Source organism: Saimiri boliviensis, chromosome 2, assembly GCF_048565385.1.
Source record: "Saimiri boliviensis isolate mSaiBol1 chromosome 2, mSaiBol1.pri, whole genome shotgun sequence".
Lineage (NCBI taxonomy): Eukaryota > Metazoa > Chordata > Mammalia > Primates > Cebidae > Saimiri > Saimiri boliviensis.
In genome coordinates this window covers 214,352,236-214,371,598 of record NC_133450.1, presented here as the reverse complement: position 1 = coordinate 214,371,598, position 19,363 = coordinate 214,352,236, and the positions used below count along the sequence as shown (strand labels likewise).

Below are 19,363 nucleotides of genomic sequence, written 5' to 3'. Positions count from 1 at the left end.
GGCTGCTTAACGAAGCCACTGCAAATGTTTTTTATGTTGCTCCCCAGGCTGGAGTGCAGTGGTGCAATCATGGCTCACTATAGCCTCCACTTCCCAAGCTCAAGTAATCCTCCCACCTCAGCCTCCTAAGTAGCTGGAACTAAAAGTATACACTACCGTGCCTGGCAAATTTTTGTATTTTTTGTAAAAATGGGGGTCTTGCTATGTTGTCCAGGCTGGTCTTGAACTCCTGGGATCAAGCAATTTGCCTGCCTCAGCCTCCCAAAGTACAAGGTCACTGCAATTCAGGCTGCATACCAGCTTTCTCACCTGTAGATAGGAGCCAAACCAGCGCCCTGGAAGGGACCCATTTTGGACCCAAAATGGCTCCCAGTCTCTCCAACTCAAAGCAGGTAATATCTTTCACTCACGTTTCTGTCTCGAGCCCTCTCAATCCCAGACCACAAAAGAGGATTTCCTATAACTATTAGCATAATTACCCAACTGCAACGCTATAAAGAAACGATTAGATGAGCCTGTGATTTTCGCACAGTTATTTTTCTCAAGTAAGTCACCTGAAGTTCATCTGCCATCAGGATTCATGGCTGTGTTCTGTAATTGTAGGGAATTATTTTGCTAATAACAGAGGTACCTTGATCTAATTTAGTTTTAATGCCAGGAGGTGCCCTCCCAGAATAATCAGCTTCAGGCCAATTCCAATTTCCAGGTTTGTTACACATTCTGGAGAGAAGATTCAATTCAAGGAGGCTGAAGTTACTTCTTTATCACCCAAAGTCATCTAGGGGCAAAATGGTATCCTACCTCTATGTGTTTGCAGCAAACTGCAGGGAGAGACCCAGAGCCAGGGAGCCAGGGTGGGCTCCCAGCCCAGAGGAATGACTGACTGGAAGATACCGATGGGTTAGGACCAGGTCAAGTTACATCTATACTAGGGTTCCTGGTAGAACCCCAATTTTTCTTACATTCATTCATTAACTTGTTCAAACCCTCACCCAGGCTGGAGTGTAGAGGTACAATCTCATCTCACTGCAACCTCTGCTTCCTGGGCTCAAGCCATCCTCCGGCCTCAGCTTCCTGAGTATCTGGGACATCAGGTATGCACCACCATGCCTGGCTAATTTTTGTATTTTTTGTAGAGATGGAGATCTTGCTGCCCAGGCTGGTCCTGAACTCCTGAGCTGAAAGCGATCTGCCCACCTTGGCCTCCTGAAGTGCTGGGATTATAGGCGTGAGCCGCCGTGCCCAGCCAATCTTGTGCCTTCTTTTATTGCATTTCTACCATCTCTTCTTGGCAAGACCTAGTCTTTGAGTTACTAATAGGGTCCAAATAATGATAGCAAACACTCGTGTAGCCCTGTTCTAAGTGCTTTAATTCATATCAACTCATTACATCCTGTGAGGGAGGTGGGTGCTACTCTCATCCTCATTTTGCAGATGAGAAAACTGAGGCAGAGAGGTTAGGAGACTTGCCTCAAATCACGTATCTAGTGAGGGGCAGAGCTGGGATGTGAACCTTCCCCAAGCTCCTATGCCGGGAAGAATCCTGAGCCCACCAGGAATGGTTGAGCCTCTACTCTGCTCTCATTGACCCCTCACCATTCTGAGACAGAGGTGTTATTAGCTGCATTTTAGTGAGGAAGAAACTGAGTTTCAAGAGGTCATTAATTTAGCCAGGGTCAGTGCAGTGCGTAAATAAATGGAGGAGCTGGGACTTGAACCCTGAGATTCTGATTCTAAACCTAGTGCTGCTTGGCACAGTGGCGCGCACCTGTGGTCCAAGCTACTCAGCAGGCTGAGACAGGAGGATCGCTTGAGGCCAGGAGTTCAAGGCTGCAGTTGGCTACGATCGCGCCTGTGAACAGCTACTGCACTCCAGCCGGGGAAATGCAGCAAAGACCCTGTCTCTAAAAATAAGTAAAAATTAAAAAATAAAGATAAACCTAGTGCTGCCTTGTCCAAAGCTGGGAAATTTATGAAGTGTTTTTAAATGGCCTTGGCAGCAGGCTAGCTATCATTAATTACCAAAGTGCAGGGTGACTGTCCTTCCACGAACCCCCTTCCAGCCACTCTGCGCCCCGATTCCCACTTTGGTTCTCTTTTCCACTTCCCACGCCTTGCCCCAGAAACTAAGTGTCCTTTGTTGTTATTCCCTGTTACCCAACAAAACCTACTTTCAGATTCTTGATCCTTCCTTCATATGTTTATGCTTTCAACAGAGGGCCTGTGTGCTCCAGCAGGAGGGGCCAGGAGCTGCAGGTAGCTCTGTCACCCTGTCCTCCCTGGGCACTTGGGATGAAACCTGTTTGTCTCTAGGCCTTGTCTTCCCATCTTTACAGAAGGGGAAGAGGTTAGACCAGTGTTCTTTAAACTACTTGAGCCACGGAACTCTCATTGTGTTTATTTATTTATTTATTCATTTAGAGACAGGGTCTTGCTCTGTTGCCCTGTCTAGAGAGCAGTGGAGTGATCACATTATAGTTCATTGCAGCCTCAAAGTCCTGGGTTTAAGTGATCTAGAACCCTTGTTTAAATGAAATATTTCAGGCAAGCCCAATATCTGTATTATCATTACTATTATTATTATTATTATTATTATTATTATTATTTTGAGGCTGGGTGTGGTGGCTCATGCCTATAATCTATCTCAAAACAAAAATTTTTCTTTTGAGACAGAGTCTCGCTCTGTCACCCAGGCTGGAGTGCAGTAGCATGGTCTCGGCTCACTGCAAACTCTGCCTCCCGGGTTCAAGCAATTCTCCTGCTTCAGCTTCCCAAGTAGCTGAGATTATAGGCATGTACCACTGTGTCTGGTTAGTTTTTGTATTTTTTAGTTGAGGCTGGGTTTCACCACGTTGGTCTCAAACTCCTGACCTCGTGAGCTGCCCGCTTCAGCCTCCCGAAGTGCTGGGATTACAGGCATGAGCCACTGCGCCCGGCCTCAATGTTCGTTTTGTATCAGATGCCAGCGAGCTGCTCTAGTCCAAGCTGGGTTCAAGGAAGGAAGTGTCTCCTACATGCCAACTTCTGAGCATCTCCTTGGACACGATGGGAAAACCCCTGGCCTAGACAGAGCCTGTGGGCTCTTGGGGTTCTTAGAGACAAGAATCTGGGATCCACAGATGGCAGGTGATGCCTGAAGTGCAGCTAATTGCCCACCTGGGATCCCCCCATCCCCCAACACCTGTCCTGCCTTGTCGGCTAAAGTGTAGCGGGGCCTGCCAGCAAACCAGCCCGTGCCCAGGACCCTGCCTCTGGGGCACTGAGCTGTCCAGGTGTTTGCCACAGAGGAACGGTATCTGCTCTGATGCTCAGGCTGTGCGATCTGTCCGTTCTGGAACATTCCTCAGTGGCCAGAAGAGTCAGCCACTACCCCACCCTGTTACCCATTTGCTTTCTTTCTTGACCTCTCCTTTTTCTTCTTTCTTTTATTTTCTCTCCCTTCTTTCCTCCCTCCCTCCCTCTCCTTTCTTCCTTTCTTTCTTTCCTTCTCTCTTTTTCTTCTTTCTTTTCTTTCTTTCTTTCTTTCTTGAAATAGAGTCTCACCCTCAGTTGCCCAGGCTGGAGTGCGGCGGTGTGATCTCAGCTCACTGCAAACTCCACCTCCTGGGTTCAAGCAATTCTCCTGCCTCAGCCTCCTGAGTAGCTGGGACACTACAGATGCCTGCCACCAGCCTAACTAATTTTTTGTATTTTGTGTAGAGACGGAGTTTCGCTATATTGACCAGGCTGGTCTTGAACTGCTGACCTCAAGTGATCCACCCACCTCGGCCTCCCAAAGTGTTGGGATTATAGGCGTGAGCCATTGCGCCTAGCCAGCTTCTCCCTTTTCTAAAAATATGTTTTTGTTTTCATTTTTGTTTTTATTGCTCTTCCCCTTTCAACAAAAGCTCACTGGTTGCTGGTTGCAAGCTTTCTGTCTCAAGCCTAAGGCTACAGGGGAATGAGACGAACATGAGGGCTGCCACCAGGGCAGAGCCTTCACCCGGAGACAGCTGCATCCTGCAGTGACTGTGGCCACCAGGGCACTAGGAACTCAGTCAGAGGGGCTGGGAAGGCTTCCGGGGGCTGTGGTGAGCAAAGGGGCACCAGCATGTGAGTAGGAGTTTGCCCCGTTTGCTGGGCAGGAACAAATGCAGGTACGGAGGAGGCAGGTGTTTCTAGCTCATAAGAGAGTCTTGGAAACTGCAGAGGCTTAGCCAGCCCAAGCGTCTGAGGAGGTGTCAACCCCTAGATTTGGCTGAGGCATGAAGTGATCATTGTGGGGGGCTATCAGAAGTGAGACGAGGTAAGCTGTGCAGACACTGGTGGCCAGGGGTCTGGAGAAGCTGTTCAGAGCTAGGGAACAGATCCTGAGGGTCATGGGGCCGCCCGTGGGGGTTTGCAGCAGGAGACGTGGGTCCAGACCTGCACTGCAGAGTCGCATCTGGCTGCTCACAGTTGGGGGTGGAGAGACGTGAAAATGGGGCTTCCCTTCCCTTCTCACCCCTCACAGCCCACACCCTCCTGTGAATGCTCCCAGCAGCCCCAGTTCCCTCTGAGACACAGCCACAGCATGGGGACAGAAGGAAGGGGGCTTTGGGCTGCTGGCTGCCCATCCCACCCTGGCCTGGCCCCCACCTCAAGGCAGCCCCTGACCTCTTCAACCCCAGGACCGCAGGTCAGGAAAAGCTCCAATCTCACTCTCCCCCAGCTGGGATGTTTTGGTTTCTGGGTAATCTGAAAATGGCCCATTTGTGCAGAGATGCTCAGGCAGATTAGTTTCCAACCCCCTTTCAGCCCTTTCTATCTGAATCCTGGCTCTAATAAGCCCCTTCCCCAGCCCTGCAGCCCCTCTTGGCCCTAGATGACTGTCCTCACTTCTCCCCACGGCCCCCCACCGCGGTGAAGGAGGGGGAGGTCCTATCCCCAAACACAAGCTCTTTTGTTCCAACGGGCAGCTTGGCCCTCAGCCCTGCACCCGCTGCTGGTGGAGTTTCCTAGCACTTAATGAGCCTGGGGTCAGCTGAAGGATGAGGAGTTGGCACTGAGAGGCTGGGGACAGGGGCGGGAACACAGACGATTTCTGGCTGCAGCTTTGGACCTGTCTGTCCTCTGCTCAAATCTCCACCATGGTTCCTGCCTACTCTACTGGGACTGCTGAGGTGCGCAGAGACCCCAGGCTCCTTGTAGCTTTCACACAGCCCCTCTTGCCTCTCCCTGGGGCAGGACCAGGCACAGGGCTGCGCAGTGCAGACTCAGAGCAGGGATGCACACAGTGGGAAGCATGCGGGCTTTGTAAGCCAGCAGGACCAAAGTTCAAATCCTGACTCTGCTCTTCCTGGTAGTAGGACCAGAGGCAAATCACAAATCTTTGTGTGCCTCAGTTTCCTCCCCTGCAAAATGGGGCTACGTTCTCCTGCCAGAGTTCTATGAGCTCTGGCACAAAATGCTCATGTACCTTCCTTTCCCTTTCTCTTGTTCTCTAAGAGTCTGGCTGGCTCCCCTCCTCAAGGTGCAAGATCCAAGGAAGATGGCCAGAGCTGCCCTCCCCCTGCTTCTCCACAAGCTGAACAAGGACTGGGCTGCCAAGGACATTGGGGGACGGAGACCTCTCATGTCACTAAACAGGGAACCGGGGACTGAGCAGGTCTGGGTGGGTAGCCGGTCCAGGAGCCCCACATCCCCCTTGGTTCCGGGTCTTCTTGGCCTCTCTCCCTGGGCTAAGCTTCTCCTGCTGGGATTGTGAGCTCCCAGAGGTGGGCAGCCACCCAGCCTCACCTGAGCTGGCTCAGGGATGGTTTGGGTCTTGGGAATTCCAGGGAGACCCAGCACAACCCTGTTCCTCCCCTGCCTGAAACTATTCGTAGCTCCCACTACCCCCACCGGTGCAAGCCCAGTCTCCTGAGCCCAGCATTTGAGGCTGCTGCCGGAGCCTGGCTGACATCTCCAGGACTGCCCACGTGGATTTTGGGGTGCAGCCTTACTGAATCGCTCAAAGTTCTTCGATGGGCTACTCTGCAGTTCTCGACCCCCGGCCTTTTCCCTGTGCTTCCCTCTGCCTGTTCACTACCTCCATCTACCAGGCCGACCTCTGGTGTTTTGTTTTGCTGTGTTTTTAGAGATGGAATCTTGCCATGTTGCCCAGGCTGGTCTCAAACTCCTAGCCTCAAGCAATCCTCCCACTTCGGCCTCTCAAAAGGGCTAGGATAGCAGGCTCGAGCCACTATACCCAGCCTTAGGTCTCCGATTGTCTTTAACGTCAGCATCTTCTTCACCTTCCCACCTACCCTCAGAGGCCACCATGCCCTGGATGTCACTGCAGCCTTGAGTGCCTGTTCTGAGCTCTTCCCCAAGGCAGAGTCCCATGCTTCCCTGGCGGCACCCTTCCCCTCCAGCGCCCAGTATGAAGCTGGCACAGAGAAGGCACGAATGAAAAGAAGAGAGCCTGGGCAAGGAACAAAGACCAGAGCTCCAGCACCTCTCCAATTCCAGCAGCTGCCCCTTAGAGTCACCTGGTGGGGCAGGGGAGGAGGGAAAAAAGAAGGCCAATGCCCAGGCCTCTCTAGACTAAACTGAATCCAAATCTCTAGGGTGAGGCTGGGTATTGTTCCTACCCAGAATGATCCTGGGGCATATCAAGAATTAGAATTTTCTGGAAGACTCAGGTCTCCCTTCCCCCATCCAGGTGCAGTGGACACCACCCCCGTCCGGTGAGGCCAAGTCTCTCGGGAGGCTGTGAGTGCTCTTTAATACCCCACTGCGTGTTGCATTGATTGGAGGAGCCCTTTCTAGCTTGCAAAGTACTTTCTCCTCATCAAGTCAGTCATTCACTCATTATTCATTCAACAAATATGCAGCAGAAAGGGCCAGGGCCACAGAGATAAAGCTCCAAGGTGTGTGAGAGGGACAGACTGTGGACTGGCAGATTGATGAACAAGGCCACGAGGTGTGACAGGGCTGCCTCCAGAGTCCCGAGCAGAACCAGTCAGGGGCACAGAGGAGGAGGGTACTGAGCAGCTGTGAGGGAGGTCCCCTGGTCTGGGTGGTACCGGCGAGGCAGAAGGCTCCGGTAGGTGCTGACATAGGTGTGGGTGGCAGAGGTGGACTTGGTCCTGCAGCGGGCAGGGGGTGAGGACACACAGATGTGAGGAGGGACAGTGGGGGACTGCAGGGGGCCTGGCCTGGGCACCTCGTGGCTTGGCTGGGATCCTGCAGAAAGACCGAGAAGGGATGAAGAGAGAGGCGAGAAGAAACCCAGGAGACCATGGGGTCCTCGGGGTGGGGAGGGGGAGGTGAGAGCTTCAAGCGATGGCAAACACAAATGATTAAAACAACAGCCAAGGTCAGCTGAGGGCTCATTCTCTGCTAGAACAGTCCTCAGAGTTTTTAAAATAAGCATGAACATCATTACTCTCCTCAATGACCTGTGAGAGGACTACCAGGGTGATCATCCCATCTCACAGGTGGGAAAACTGAGACTCAGAGAAGTTACGTCATTTGCCCTGGTGATGACCAGGGGCAGAGATCTGATGGTCAGGGCTCCAGGAACCCTGCCCTGACCTATCCCCACCAGAGCCTCAGCGGAGGGAACTGGTAAGATGATGCCCCAGGAGAAAGCCCTGGATTCTGCAGCTGGCATTCCAGAGCAGCTTTGGGACAGGGAGTGGTGCTGAGTATCACAGAGCCAGTGGGAAGCAGAGATCCGAAGGACATGGACTAGTAGTCCCAGCTACTCAATAGACTGAGGCAGGAGAATCGCTTGAACCCAGGAGACGGAGGTTGCAGTGAGCCAAGATCGCGCCACGGCACTCCAGCCTGGGCGACAGAGCAAGACTTCGTCTCAAAAAAAGAAAAAAAGAAAAAGGACATGGGCCAGAGGGGAAGAAGGGGTGAGGAGGATGGGATGAAAAAGATTTAGTCTCGTTTGCAGAGCTGGAGAAAGGGCCAGCAAGGGAGGTTGATGGGGGCGGGGGTCCTCATACAGGCAGGAGGGTGGGCAGGAGATGCAGGGCCCAGGGAGCAAGGTTGGCCTCAGCTGGGGAATTGACGGAGGGAGGGAAGCACTGAAGCAAAAAAGCCCCGGGGGCTTGGAAGCCCGGGAGAAACTGCTGGGGCTTGAGCCTCACTTCTCTCTTGCTGCAGGGCACAGCTGGCCCTCGGCCAGATCTGTGTGGACCCTCCTCTGCTGGGGAAGGGGAGCTTTGCAGGAGTTACTAGGGGGAGAGGAGGAACAGGGGGAGCCCAACAGGAGGGAGGGAGAGAGAGAGAGAGAGAGAGAGACAGAGACAGAGAGAGAGAGAGAGAGAGGAGAGAGAGATGAGGAGATGGAGAGACTGAGAGAGAGAGAGGAACAGAAATAGACAGACACAGAGAGAGAGTCTTTGAAAGAACTACCTATTCTCTCCCTGCTGTCAGGGACCCAGTCTGAAGGAAGAGCCTCAGAAGGGGCTGGGGGACAGCCACTCTATCCTGCCCACCACAGAACTGGCAAAGGAGAGACTAAAGGGCCTCCAAGCAGGGCTCCCACCCCCTAGATTGCCAGGTGCCCTGGTTTCAGGGCCATAGGGTCAGCTTAGCATCTCAGAGAAAGACAGGGCCTCCCAGGAGGGAGGGGCCTCCACCTCTACCATCGCAGGCGGCAGGAGGATGCTGACCCAGGACAGCCCCCAAGGACCTCGGAGTGGAGCCTTGGTCTCTGGTTGCAGGGCCTGGAGCCTGGTGCCTGCTCCCTTTACTGAGCCCCTGCCCTCCTGACCTCTGGCTGCCACGTGGCTGCCTTGCTGTGGTTTGAGGTCCCCGCCCTCTAATCACCGCTGCCTAAGAGCTGTGCCCTCCATCGTCCATGTCTAACACCCCACCATTAACAAAGGGCAGTGTGAGGCCATTTGTCACCGAGAGAGCTTGGGAGGAGGGAGAGAGGGTCTTGGGCAGGGCTGCGTGTGGGACAGATCCCCCCAGCCACGTCAGTCCCTGTAGTCCCTGGCGCTGGCCTTTCTGGGGCACGGCGCAACTCTTTCTGGTGCAGAATCTGTGGAACCCCGGAGCGGGAGTGTGTGCCCCCCACACCCTCACTTGCTCATTCACGGGCTCCGGAGGAGACAGCCTGCCGAGACAGAGGCCCACTGGCAGGCGCGCCGCGGAGCTCCTGCGCTCACGCTCGCAGGCCCGTGTGTTCGCACACAGAGGGGCCCTGGGAATGTAGGTCACCGGCTGGAACGCTTCGAGCCTGGGGTGCTGGTGATCCGGCCATCCAGCACACGCTTCCAGATTGGACAGAAATCCACCCCTCCTCCACCTGCCTCTTCCGCCGCTCTCCCGAGACAATCTGACCCAAAGCTCCTCAGGCTTGTGTTTTATCTTCCCCAGAATCCCACTGGCTGGGGCTCTGTCCAGGGGAGGGGGCGGCGCTCCTCGTCCACCTGACTTCTTCTCTGCGACTGTCCCTGTGCTGGGCGATGCGGAGTCTACGAGACATGGAGGGATGTATGTGGCTCCCACCTGGAAGAGTTCTAAGGCAGAGCCTGAGAGATGGCCTCGGACCAGAGGCGAGTCGTGGTCGAGGGGGAGAACAGAGCAGCAGCTTTGTCGGGGCCAGGCTGGATTCCTGGCGGAGGCAACAGGACCCTGGTTGGGCACTTAAATGAGGGCTTATGCAAGCCTGGGAAAGGGAGTAGTTCTGAGCCAGGCTCCAAGGCTCAGGCCTGTAATCCCAGGGCACTTTGGGAAGCCGAAGCGGGAGGATCACGAGATCAGGAGATCGAGACCATCCTGGCTAACATGGTGAAACACTACCTCTACTAAAAACATTTTAAAATAGCTGGGCGTGGTAGCAGGCGCCTGTAGTCCGAGCTACTCAGGAGGTTGAGGTAGGAGAATCACTTGAACCCAGGAGGTGGAGGTTGCAGTGAGCTGAGATCGTGCCATTGCACTCCAGCCAGGATGACAGATCGTGACTCTGTCCTCCAACCCCCTCTCAAAAAAGGAACCGGTTCTGACACACGCTGGGAAAGCCCCAGCAGCTCCCCTCCCTCCTCCTGGAATCCAGGCCTCTCCAAAGGTGACGGTCACCGGTTCCTCTAGAGATAGCCACTGGATGGCCCTGTAGGCCCTCCAGACACAGCAAACCCAGAACATGGTTCCTCTCCCCGCCCAGAATCTGCCCTTTCACCCGGGTCCACCCTCAGTGTGGACACCAACATCTCCTGCCACACAGGCCAGAGATCAGGGTTATTCTGACTTCTTTATTTCACTGTGGCTCACCAAGCAGCTCACAGCCCAGAGACGCAGACAAACAGTAAAGCAATGGACTTGACTCGTCAGAGTGCACTGGGATAGCAGAAAGCCCAGGGAGCCTAGGCAGCCCAAACAAGCTTGTCAGGGAAGGCTTCCTGGAGGAGGCGACCTGAGCTGAGACTTCAGGATGGGCAGGATCTTGGAGAGGTAGTAGGGAAAGCTGAAATGGAAGAGTGTTTCAGGCAGTTGTGACAGTAAGTGCAAAGGTGGTGGAGAGAGAGAGGCACATTCAAGACAAATTAATTCACAATGGGGGGAGTGGTGAGAAAGAGGGTGTGGCTTGGAGACGAGAGCAGAAGTGTATCTGCAGGGTCAGACCATTAAGGGTCAGACCGTTAAGGCCTGTTAATGAGTTTGGACTTGATCCTGTGGCAGCGGTGGGCCCTGTGGAGTTTTTGGAATGCCTATGAGTGGCTCCTTCTGGCTGCACATGAAGGGTGAACTGGGGGGACAGGTAGAGACAGGGAGCCCCAGGAGGAGGCAAGGCTGCTGTGCAGGTGTCCAAGGTGGGTCCTGGCCTGAAGTGGGGGCTGGGAGATAGAGAGTCGGGTGGATCTCTGGACTCTTAGGACGTAGCATGGACCGTACATGGGTCTGGTTGCATCCTCTCTGACCTCCATCTTCCCATGGTGTAACAGGGCATGAACAGGAGGACCCCGGGAGACCCTTCCCCTGGGGTCTCCCCACACCTTGGCCATTTGCTATTTGTTCCAGCCTCCCTGGGCTTCCAGAGGTGACACCTTGGGAGGAATCCCAGCTGGGAGGATCACAGTTCTGGCTTTGGAAGGCTCGGAGTGGGCTCAGTAGCCCAGGGCATATCCACCCAGCAGAAGGAACGGACTGGGCAGTGGGAGCAGAGGGCTGGACTCTGGATATCCTGCAGCCAGCCCAGGGAGGCCAGTGAGGGGAAGCTGGGGACACACAGGGCCTGAGGCCTGGGGATCACCTGCCTCTTTGGAATAGGGAAGGCTGCTGTGGCCATCCAGCAACCCGAGCATGAGTCAGGCCCCATTACTTGAAGGACTGATACTCAAGCGAGTGTCTTCGTTTCTTCTTCTATAAACCAGGAATTGAACAATATGCCAGGCAACACATTCGGTGGTAGGAAGGCTCGGGGGCCCAGGCGATGCTGCTGACTGTCTGAAAGATCTGCAATTCGGCACCAGGTCCCACGGTGGAGGAGCCAGCCGGAGGCGGTGGCTGTCCAGGACCACAGACCAAGGAAGGACCTGTCCTGCTTGGTCCTCCCCGAGAGGAGCCCTGCACGGCAGCTGCTGCTGTCCCCATCCCTCCGAGGCTCTGAGAATCAACTGGGCTGGCTCTCGAGCCACACGGAGGCAGAGCAGATAGAAGCCCAGGCCTGGGGTGCTGAGTGCGGTTTAGGAGCGGCTCTCCAGGAGCCTGTGGGAAGTGAAATGTCCTTGTCCTACCACACAGGCGCTCCCTCCCTGTCCCTGTCCCTGTCCCTCTCTCTGCAGACACCGACTCCCCTCTCTTGAGCTTTATCCTGGCTCTTCCCCGCCCAGCTGCAGGCATAGGGCTCCCTCCTCACCAGCCACCCCCCACTGCAGCCTCAGCCCCTGGCCTTGTTGAGGCCAGCTGCTCAGGCTTGGGTGCCAAAATGACCAAAGCCCCTCCGGAGCCGGCCTGTTTGTTCTTTACTGTCCATTCTTCCGGACTGAGCCTCTTCCCAGAGTCTCAGGGCAAGGGGAGGGAGCATGTGGCTCTACCACCCATCCACCTGCCCAGCTGGGGAAGTTTGAAAGCCCCCTGCATGGCCGGTCAGCAGAATTGAGGCTCCCCTGGGCATGGGAAAGGGCCCTGGATTGGGGACCAGGAGACCCAGGGGGGTGGTGGAACTGGACCAGAATGGAGAAAGCGCACGGGAGTCTGGGAGTCCTGCGTTTGAATCCAGGTGTTTCTCACTTGCTGGGGGCAGGGTCCTTCTAAGCCTCGATTGTCTCATCTGAGCTATGGGGTTGTCCCTTCCTCTGTGAAGAGTCAGTGGAGAACATTTAGCAGGGAGCCAGGCACACAGTAAGTGCTCAGGAAAGAGGACCCCAGCTCTGCCTCCTTGGCCTCGTTTTTTTTTTTTTACTTATAGGAGGGCTCCAGGTGTGAATGTGGCTTCTCTTCCTTAACGTTCCTGGGAGGCCCAGGCAGCCTGGTCTAGGAGAGAGCCCTTGAACAAGATGGAAGGAATCCAGATTCTGGCATCCCTTCCCCATTCCGGGCAGGCTGGGTGGGTGTCAGTTTCACAGATGGGGAAACGGAGGCTGGACAAGGGCCCAGGTCTTTGGCTTTGGCCCCTGCTGAGTTACCTGAGTGCAGAGCCAGGAGGAGGCCTCCGAGGAGGGCAGGCCTACGCAGGGGAAGTGAGATGATGAATGGCTGGCCAGTGGCTGGACACATAGCTGTTATTTTTTATGATTATTATCTGTTACCAGTTGAAGCAAATCCCTCTGCCTCTCAAAGTAAGGCCCAGGAAGTTATGACATCAGACCCCTTGATGACATCAGGCTATCCTGGCCTCAAATTGTCCTCTCTTTAGCCCAACCCTGTCCCACAGCAGCTTCTGCCACTCGCCTTGCCCAGCGAGCTGGCATGGCTCCCGCCACATCTCTGAGCTGCTTCAGTGAAAGCTCCCCGGAAGAGAGGATTTTCCACGGGCACAGAGAGGGGCCTCCAGGTGGCAGCTTTGGCACACAGTGGGTGGCTCTCAAGACTGCAGCAAAATAAAGATTTCAGGCTTTGTAGCTGGAGCGAGCTGGGTTCGAATCAGTGTACTCACTGTGTGATCAGGGCCGGTCACGTAACCTCCCTGGGCCTCAATTTCTTCATCTGGAAAATGAGGCTAACTGCAACCCACCAGACATGTTTCGAGGATTCACACGACAATGTAGCCCAGATGCGGTGGCTCATACCTGTAATCCCAGCACTTTGTGAGGCTGAGGTGGGCAGATCACATGAGGTCAGAAGTTCGAGACCAGCCTGGCCCACATGGTGCAAAATCCTGTCTCTACGGAAATAGTAAAATTAGCCAGTCGTGGTGTCTCGCGCCTGTAATCCCAGCTAGTCAGGAGGCTAAGGCAGGAGAATCGTCTGAACCCAGGAGGTGGAGGTTGCAGTGAGCCGAGATCATGCCACTGCACTCTAGCCTGGGTGACAGAGCGAGACTCTGTCTCAAACAAACAAACATACAAACAACCAACAACAACAAAAGAAAAAACACTGGCACAGTGGCTCACACCCGTAATCCCAACACTTTGGGACGTCGAGGCGGGTGGATCACCTGAGGTCAGGAGTTTGAGGCCAGCCTGATCAACATGACAAAACCCCGTTTCTACTAAAAAATTCAACATTACCTGGGCTTGGTGGCACGTGCCTGTAATCCAAGCTACTCAGGGGCTGAGGCAGGAGAATCGCTTGAACCCAGGAGGCGGAGGTTGCGGTGAGCCAAGATCGCACCATTGCACTCCAGCCTGGGTAACAAGAGCAAAACTCTGTCTCAAAAAAAAAAAAAAGGACAGTGTAGATAGTGCCTTTGGAGCCTGATGGAGTTGGTGCTTACTGAATGGTGCTGTTTATTATAGCTATAGCACTTGGAAGTTTACAAACTCACATCCACCTGCTTCTCTGCTGGGGTCTTCCAACAACCCTGGGGTAGATGCCCATGCTGGTTGTCATCAGAAAGAAATGGAAAGTTCTGAGCTTCTGAGCTGCCTGCTCCACTTCCATGATTTTCAAAGCAACCACCCTCTTCTGGAGGGTTTATCCCAGTGGGCAGTCTGAGCCCAACCCTGTCCTGAAAGAATCACAGACAACCCCGGACAAGCGTCCAGCCTCACACTCCAAGACCACCTGGAAAGCAGGCAGGGCAGGGCTGCGTCTGCCCATTTGTCAGATGAGGAAGCTGAGGCTAAGCCAGAGCAGGAACTTGGTCCAGGCTACCCAACAACAGGGAGAGCTGCGATGAGGTGCAGACCTGCTCTCTTGGGGCATGGGGCCCAGCACTCTCAGCTGACCACTAAGGAACCGGAAGTCCAGAGCTGGGGAGGATGCCTGACGATGCGGAGCAAGTTAAGGGTGCTCTCCAGCTCATGCCACTCATTAATTCACTCACTCTGGCTCACTCGCTCGTTCATTTATCCACTGACTATGTATTGAGCGCCTTCTCAGGGCCAGTGCTGTGTGACACCCTGGCAACCCAGTGGCAGACAAGATACAGCTTCTGCCCTCAAGGGCCTTATAGTCCCACATGGGAGTCAGGCCGGTGAGCAGGCAATGAAAACACACCCTGGCGGAGGACGCACCGGGCACTGTCAGCAGGGTACAGGTAGGAGGCGGTACCTGTGAAGTGGGAGAAATAGCAGGGCTCCAAGAGAACCCGGAGAAAGGACATTTTTCAAGGCAGGGCTTTTTCTCTGCCCCTCCCTTAAAAATCACAAGGCAGGCAGAAACATGTGCTTCTCTGAGCTGGACTTTTCACAACACTCCAAGGGGCTGGCACCAGAATGGGGGGCAGCGACATCTTGTCTGGTCATCACCCCAATTTACACCTGGGGAAACTAAGGCCAATCGCAAGGGCTCTGCAGGGGTTAGTGCCAAGGTTCCAAGCTCTCCTCTTCTCCTCACCTTTCTGCCTCTGACTGTCCTGTGAAAGAAACCTCTGTGCCCATGTCTGCTCCTCCCTGCTGCCATGTCTGAGCTCTTCTTGACCTTGCTCTAAGGAGCTTCCACCACCAGACCACCCAGTAGCGCTCTGCACAGTCCTCCCTGCTAAGAGGCTCAGGCCTCCAGAACTTCACCAGTAGCTGTGGATCCCCCACCACACCATGGCCAAACCCTTTCAGCCTCTGAACTCCTGGTGGATGCAATCAAAGCTTGGATCTGCACCAGATAGAAGGGTGCTTTGCTCAGCTTGAAGCAGGGAGAGGTGTCCAGAGCCTCGCCCCCAGCTCTGCAGCTCCCAACCCTTCCCTATCAATGTTCCCGAGCCCCCTAAAGAAGCTCAGCTTGCCAGCCTCTGACCAAGACTGTAAGTATCAGAGATTGCTCCAAAGAATTGCCAGTCTCCATGCCTTTGCACCTGCTGTTCCTTCTGCCCTGGAATGCCTTTCCTCGCCTCTTGGCCTGCACAAACTGCATTCGTTCACTCATACATTCAACAAGCATTTGTTGGGTGCTTACTCCTGCCAGGTGGAGAACTGTGCTCTGGGGATCCAGAGAGCTTAGAGACTCACGGGAGACGCAAGCGAAACACATCAGCATGCAGCAGTGAGTAGTGCACATGCGAATGGGTCTGTAAGGAAAAGCCAGGCTAAGAGACAGTGGGATCTAATCAGTTCAAGACCAGCCTGGCCAACATGGCAAAAACCTGTCTCTACCAAAAATACAAAAAATTAACTGAGCATGGTGGTGTGCACCTGTAGTCCTAGGTACTCGGGAGGCTGAGATGGTAGGATGGATTGAGCCTGGCAAGTGGAGGTTGCAGTGAGCCGAGACTGCACCACTGCATTCCAGCCTGGGTGACAGAGTAAGACCCCATCTAAAAGAGAGAGAGAGAGAGAGAGAGAGAGAGACAGAGACAGAGACAGAGACAGAGACAGAGCGAGAAGGGCTGACTGTTGTGGCTCATGCCTGTAATCCCAGCACTTGGGACCCTGAGGCATTGGGATTGCTTGAGCCCATGAGTTCCACACCAGCATGGGTAGCAATACCCCATCTCCACAAAAATGTTTTTCAACATTAGCAGGGTGTGGTGGCATACGCTTATAGTCCCAGCTACTTATAGGCTGAGGCAGAAGGATCCCTTGAACCTAGGAGTTCAAGGCTGCAGTGACCTTTGATTGCATCGCAGCAAAATATTATTATTATTTTTGAGACGGAACTCTATCATCCAGGCTGGAGTGTGTACAATCTTGGCTCATTGTAGCCTCTGCTCCCCAAATTCAAGAGGTTCTCATGCCTCAGCCTCCCAAGTAGCTGGGATTAAAGGCATGTGCCACCAGGCCTAGCTAATTTTTTAAGTTTTTAGTAGAGACAGGGTTTCACCATGTTGGCCAGGCTGGTCTCAAATTCCTGGCCTCAAGTGATCCACCTGCCTTGGTCTCCCAGAGTGCTGAGATTTCAGGTGTGAGTCACTGTGCCCAGCCTTCTGTTTTAATTTCTGTTTCTGAAACCTTTGCTGTGTAAGTCACCTTGTCTTTGCCATGGCAGCCTGAGCTGACTGATAGAGACGGAATCGCTGACTTCTTCAGTGGAGAAGTCACCTCTGCCAGGAGGCCTTTCTGGAATCAAGTGTGGGGTTAGGGCTTCCACAGTGCCTTTACTTCTGCCATCAGAGCACCTGCATCTCTCTTAGATTAGCCTAGGCATGTCACAAGGTTTGATTTGCTCTTGAACACCAAAGCCCAGTCCACAATCTGAAGGTCATTGTTCAGTGAACAAATGCACAACCAGGGCTGAGACTGGGAAGTGACTCGCTGAGGCCACAATTTTCCTTTGCTGCCCTGACCCAGGATGGCCTCTCCTTCAGCCCTGCACCCCTGAGGCTGGCTGGGTGGAGACCCTAGCTGGGAAAGCCAGACCCCTCTCCAGCTGGGCCTGGGTTTGCTCCCAGAGAGAGCCTGGGCTCTACTCCATGCCTGCCCGTCCCTCTCCTAAGGCTCTCTCTGTCCCTTTCCTCTTCCTCCTGAATCCCTTACCTCCCTGCCTGGCCAGCTTCCAGGAGATCAGCAACCGGCCCCGTGACAGGCCAGGACAAGGGGCTGATTGTGCATGGGGCCTTTCTGTGAGGGTGGAGGCAGCCTCAGTTTCCAGCCTTGCCCAGCCCAGAGGCTGCTGCTAGCAAATCTGGAGGACAGCAAGTGGGCACTGTGGGCTCCTGAGACATCCGTGGCTGGGGCTAGTCCCCCCATTCCCTCACCTGCGTCTGAAAGGTCAGTGCCCTCCCTAAGGGATCATCCAGACATCCAATGAGCCCATACCCATCCTGATGCCAAGCTTCCGGTGAACAGCTCTGGAGGCAGGCAGGCCTGTCCCACACCCCTAGACTGTCTGCCCCCAGCCTCCCTAAGGACCGCATCACTCTGAATTGAGTCTGGGATCGTTTGTCTGTCTCCCATTCCAGACTGGGAGCTCTTCCAGGGCAAAGGCTGTTCTATTTTTTCCCCTCTCTCCTCCCCTTCTCTCTCCTTCCATTCACAAAGCATCAACTATTTGTTCAGACGGAGCTCCCTGTGCCGCCCCCCGATCCTGACACGGGGCTTGGTGCATGGAGGTCACTCTGCATGCATCGACTGCCCCTGCCTGCCCGAAGATGCCTGGTCTGGGGGCTGGGCCTTGCTAAGCTTCCCTGAGGGCTACAGCACCAAACGTGGCAAAGGGCCCCTCTCCCTGGACAGGGCTGAGCTCCTGTAGGAGGAAGGAAATTTGCCCTTGACTCTGTGACAGGCAGCCAGGCCTGGATGGGGTGGGGGGACATCCAGAGAAACAAGAACTTGGTTTTCTAAGCGGAACTGTGGTCTCAGGAGGACCTGACTCCCGGAAGGCTGACCTGACCCAGGCTGGGATGAGGCCGCCCTGCAATTACCACCTCTTCCGAGGCCAACAGGGCCTTCTCCCTGCTGAGTCCTAAAACCTGCTCCCGCATGCCCCCTCGCCCAGCCTCCATCCCTCCGCCACACTCTTGTGTCCCTCCTTGTTTGTCCAGAGACGGCCAGGCTATGCTGGGCATCCCAGCTAAAGGTGAGCTGTCTGGCCAGGCTGAGCAGCGCAGGAGCTGAGGCACTGTATCCCTGGAGCCCCAGGCCTGCAGAAACTGCCTGAAGGAACCCTTCCGAGTCTTATAAATCCCTGTTCCGGACTCTCTGCATGGGCTCTGTACCAAGCAACTTTTCCCCAACAAAGCATGCAGGGCTTCCAGTGGCCTGGGCAGCTGCACAGGGGCAGCTCCCCGGTGGCAGCCACGGCGGCCCTGTCACAAAGGGAGTGCTTTCAGATCGAGCTGTGGCCTTTAATTATAGGGTATGCTCCTGTGGCCCCTTCCGTCTACATTTATCTGCAGGATCGCACTAATCGAATTCCCCACCGCACAGGGCAGCCCTGGCGAACAGCGAGGCAGGCAGGCAGGCAGGCAGGGGGGCTGCAAAACTTCCTTCCTTTCCTTCCTGGCCAGGAGCAAAGCAGAAGCAGCTGAGAAACTCTCTCTCCCTCCCCTCGACCCTGTCAATGCTCGGAGTCTGAGGGGCTTCCCGCTCCAGGGACCCTCCAGCCCTGAGCCTTATAACCCAAGGCACCCATGGGTCCCGAGACCAGACAGTGCCCAGATGCCTGACCCCCTCCCCTCTTCACCTCAGATTTCTACAGCAGAGAAAAGTCCTTTGAGCAGTGACGCCGAAACCCCCAGCTCTGCACTTTGCCGGCACCGTCTTACCGTAGGAGTCGTCTTGGTCCAGGAGGGAGTCGGGCTCCATGGCGTGCGGGCCCCCAGCCTCTGGCCCCACCTGATTTATGAACCGAGGCTGTCTCCATGAGCGTCTGGGTTCCTCCTTTTGTATTCCATCTGGCGGCTTTTCCAACTAGATGACTGGGTATTCCTGCAAGCAGGCCCCTTTCCAGCCCTCGCCTTCATACAGTACATTTAAAGTAGCAGTAACCTCTTTTTCCTCCCCCCGCAGCCTGGCTGGAAACATTAGAAGGGACTGAGGCAGCGAGATGTCTAAAATAGGAAGACGCCGGGACGGTTGGCCTGGCTGCCCGCGATGCTGGCTGCGGGGATCTGGCCCGGCTGTGCAGATGGAAAAGCGAAGAGGTGAGGCTGACGCGGGCTTAGCATCTGGAAGCCGGCTCTGGGGCCCAGGGGCTCTGTGGAAAGCGGGGAGCCCGGCCCTCCAAGGGAGGGGTTGGGGGTCTGCTCTGTTTACCCCCAGAGCCCAAACCCCAGGGGCTTCTCCCAGGCCCTGCTGGAACCTCCCACTCAAATCTGTTCTACAGACATTTCCCGCAGTGTGGGGGATGCAGAAATTGACTCATCCATCCATTCAGTTAGTCACTAAATATTTTTTGAGCATCTAGTCCACACCAGACA

The 19,363-nt window shown here is 54.8% G+C and overlaps 1 protein-coding gene across 6 annotated transcripts in view; it reads right to left on the bottom strand.

Annotated features, from left to right (window-relative positions):
* Positions 1-19,125, bottom strand: part of DAB2IP (DAB2 interacting protein) — a 211,369-nt gene extending 192,244 nt beyond the window's left edge. For 2 of the 6 annotated variants that reach the window (XM_039474934.2, XM_039474938.2), the window contains exon 1: positions 18,710-19,125. In XM_039474934.2, coding sequence (XP_039330868.1) covers positions 18,710-18,749 — 40 coding nt within the window. In that variant the 5' untranslated portion in view covers positions 18,750-19,125. The remainder of the gene's footprint in view (positions 1-18,709) is intronic. The other 4 variants (XM_074395283.1, XM_074395285.1, XM_074395286.1 and 1 more) reach the window with 3 other exon arrangements.
* Positions 19,126-19,363: the final 238 nt, after the last annotated feature.